The sequence below is a fragment of the Triticum aestivum genome, chromosome 2B (genome assembly GCF_018294505.1).
Source record: "Triticum aestivum cultivar Chinese Spring chromosome 2B, IWGSC CS RefSeq v2.1, whole genome shotgun sequence".
NCBI classification, from domain to species: Eukaryota; Viridiplantae; Streptophyta; class Magnoliopsida; order Poales; family Poaceae; genus Triticum; species Triticum aestivum.
In genome coordinates this window covers 622,324,953-622,328,691 of record NC_057798.1, presented here as the reverse complement: position 1 = coordinate 622,328,691, position 3,739 = coordinate 622,324,953, and the positions used below count along the sequence as shown (strand labels likewise).

The 3,739-nt window shown below is 42.7% G+C and overlaps 1 protein-coding gene across 1 annotated transcript; it reads right to left on the bottom strand.

Moving 5' to 3' along the window:
* Positions 1 to 1,699: 1,699 nt before the first annotated feature.
* On the bottom strand, positions 1,700 to 2,167 carry LOC123041792 (dynein light chain 1, cytoplasmic-like). The gene is made up of 2 exons (XM_044464350.1): positions 2,030 to 2,167; positions 1,700 to 1,861 (listed from the first exon to the last, which is right to left on the bottom strand). Exons 1-2 carry the CDS (start codon positions 2,165 to 2,167, stop codon positions 1,700 to 1,702), a joined length of 300 nt encoding a protein of 99 aa, XP_044320285.1.
* Between the last annotated feature and the right edge of the window lie 1,572 nt (positions 2,168 to 3,739).

Below are 3,739 nucleotides of genomic sequence, written 5' to 3'. Positions count from 1 at the left end.
TATACAAACAGATGGTATTCAAGATGATGTGCTGCATATGCAAAATAAATCAAGAAACTACAACAGGAAACAGGAAACAGAGCCTCAAAGTGTTCACTTGTCATGTTTTGTCCGCCATTTTGAGATCGACACGCACCAAGCAAACAAACATGATTGCTTTATTCCTTTTGGATTAAAACAGGAATATGGTGTTCCACCTTATACTACAACATCATCACGATTAAAACAACACATTTATAGTCAGAGTGTTGGATGAGACAAATATCAATTGAAACCAACTAGAACAGGTGAGCCAGGGATAAGTAGCAGCAGGAAAATAATGGTACATTCACAACTTAAGTTCAGGAAAATGTCACCACATGTATCAGTATACATGCAGCAATAGTATCATTGAGTACAGCAAAAGAGCAGGTTGACCCATATAAGTCACAGCTCTAAGGAAAGAAAGAAAGAAAGAACAAGTTTAGCTAGCTATGTATTCATAGTTGAGAGCTAAGCAATTTGTTTGTTTATGCTGTAACTGACAGACCTAGTACAAGAAACAAGCAAAGTGAAACAGTATTGACCAATTCGATGGCAATACAAGCTAAGCAACTTAGTTAGTAGGTGACCATCCAATCCATGATGCAGCAGCAGGCGCAAATATGATATGATGTGAAGAAGAAGCTAGCTGGAGAGGTTGAGGATGAAACCAAAATTACAAACCATTGTTGGACCTCACATCACCACTGTTTTATCGTTTTATAAACAACCGGAAACTATGCAGAGAGCAGACTGGATAGTAAAAGAATTATCAAGCAGAGCAAAACAGCAGCGTGGCCATCAACTCATAGCCCTGAAGAAAGAAAGAACCAATAGGGTCAGCTACTTATATATTCAGAATTGAGATTTGAGCAATCATCAGAAAACTAAAGATACTGCTTAGCTAACTAAATAACACATCATTCAGTCACAAGGTATAATTCTGACTATAATATAAGTAAAGAACTAAAGACACTACGTACTTAGAACTCAATTAAAAGTGAGAATGATTTATGGAAACAATCTGATTTTATTTGTTTACATTAGTAAAAACAAGTCTATCAGGTAAGATCAAGAACACTAATACTAACACAGACATATTTTCCTTTATGTGAACAAGTGTGCTTCCTTCATTAATTAGTAGTAATTGTTCCATGCTAATACAAGCACACGCCCTGGCCTATCGAAGTCTGAATCTAATTAAATCGCACCATGCACGTGTCATATCACCAAGGCAAGTACTAGTAAATCTTTGCACCATTTTTCAGATAGATAAAAATGTAGTTGTACTCATCCTAACTAGCGTTGTGTAGCAGTGCTAGAAGAAAGGCGGTTTTCAGTATACTACATGGCATGTCAAAAAAATTCCAAATTTCTATTTTGTTATTTCCAAGTACCAAACGCAAGCTACAGAACGAATCACATAACTGCTATAGTGATTCTATCCAGATTCTGAAACCATGTGGAAGTATAAATGGATCTTCAATAGCCATTATTTAAACTGATCAGATCGTTAACTATTGTTGAATGCTGAACCATTTAGATCGTTAAATATCGCTGAAGAACAAAAACAGCATGTAAAATGCCACCATCAGATCAGAACTCACGTAAACCTACAGACCAGGAAAATGCATCACAAGTTGTATGCTCACCTTGTCACTTAAACCTACAGACCAGATCAGCACGGCAGCGGTTGCTCATCCGCCATGCCTTTGAAGACGAGGAACCTGAGCAACTCGAACTTGAAGTATATGAAGCTCCCCTTGCTGTGCGTGAAGTAGCAGCCGAAGCTGCAGCCCACCACGCACTGCCACCCCGGGCCATGGATCGTGTCGAACTCCTGCAGTGCAGCCGTCCAAATCAGATCCAATCATTCGGCAGCACTTGCGCAGCTAACTGCTGGTTTATGTTCAAGTACATCGTTCTTTCTCTTGTAAGACTGTCTCTAGCTTGTTACTTGCAAATTCAGAGGCTATAGATTTGGGGGCAGTATTGGCAAGTTTCTCACCTTCTTAATGTGCGTCGTGATGCTCCGGCAATCGAGGACGTCGAAGCGGTCGAGCGCCCTGGACGCTGCCGACGTGGCCTGCAGCTGCATCTTGGTCGCCATGTTGGTGTCCTCCACCGTCGCCTTCCCTTCCAGCATCCTGCTCACTCGAGTGGACGAACAGCCACGCGCATGGACCGGAGGTTGGGGGGAACAGCCGCTACAAGCACAGAGAGTGAGAGAGGGGGGATAGAGGCGAACCACCACCGTACCAAATCAAGAAAAAAACTAAAATCTGAGAGGGGAGATGGGTCGGACCTTGAGGAGCAGAGGGAGATTTGGGAGACCGTGATGGATTTGGGAGGGGGAGACCATCCTGGTCGCCATGGGAGGGCTCGCCGGAGAGGAGATAGCTACTGCCGGCGTGCATCCTTGCAGATTGACGAAGAACCGGTCGTCCTCGAGCAGATCAAGGCCATCCTGAAGATGGATCGGCGCTTGAGGGCTCGGGATTCACCGGAGCAGCGCGGGATCGAGTTGGAGGCGACCGAAACCCTAGCCACCACGGGCTAGGGATTCGGGCTCCCCCTGCCATGGCCATGGTCGCGGGGTAGGAGTTGGGCTTGAGCTGGGTTGGATCTGGAGGCCGCCGGCGGGGCTGGTTGAGAGGAGGTCGCCGCCGGCAGGTGGGATCGGGGGAGAGGATTGGATCGAATCGTGGGAGGTGCGGCGTCGCGACTGAGAAGACTTGGAAGGGTAGAGGAGGAGAAGGGAGCGAGGAAAGAAAGGAGGCGGGGGGGGGGGTGGATGGAAAATGACTAGGGTTTCGGAGTTAGTGTGGAAGGGTTGAGGACGGCCGTTGGATCCGCGAGCATCGGACGGTGTATGATGCACGATCCGCGTGAGAGGTCCACGGACCAATCAGAGTGCAGTATGATGTTGTGACCATCTAAATAGGTCATAGTTGCCTAAAAATAATGCATTAAAATTATGTCAGCTATTTTATGACTTGAGAAATTCAAAAAGAAAATGGAAAACCTTCTCATTGTGTCACCAAAACATGAAAAAGTTTTCATAAAAAAATAACAAACATGAAAATGGACAAATGTCTTTAAAAAGGTGTCGTGAGACATGAGTTTTTTTGGCAAAAAAGATATTTTCCATTTTTCGAATCCCTGAAATGAGTTTTTTTGTGAAGGACCTATAATATATTTGTTGACAAATTGGATCAAATCAAAATTTTAAAATATTAGGCCATATTTAATGCACAATTGTCCAAATGGTTGGGTGTAAAAAGTTTTGATCCACCTCTCGTGAAAAAGACAAATTTTCGCCGATTCAGCTGGAAGCGGGTCAAATTTGAACTGTATCTACCTTGTAGTTTGCTCTTTATTTTTTCCAAAACTAATTTCTAGGTACATAAGTATCTATTTAATCAGAGAAACACCAAAAAAATTCCAAGATTCAACCACTAGCTAGGAACGATCATTCCCGCCGTTTTGACCGCATTTTGAAACAGGCATAAAAAATTCAAAAAAAATCAAAAAATTGGGAAACCTTCGCATTGTGTCATTATATGTGTCCAAGTTCCCAGGAAAAATAATAAACTTGTAATACGACAATTATTTAAAAAAAGTGTTCTCAAAAACAAGCTATCATGTGTGGAGATCAATGGCTTTCAAGCGAAATGATTAATCTTATGGCCACATTCATGGCATAGTTTGTTCAAAT

Excerpts from the sequence above, each read along its gene's own strand:
- LOC123041792 (XM_044464350.1), bottom strand. The coding sequence starts at position 2,167 with ATGCTGGAAGGGAAGGCGACGGTGGAGGACACCAACATGGCGACCAAG. Across the intron at positions 1,862-2,029 it reads TCACGACGCACATTAAGAAG|GAGTTCGACACGATCCATGG; the intron begins GTGAGAAACTTG and ends GCTGCACTGCAG.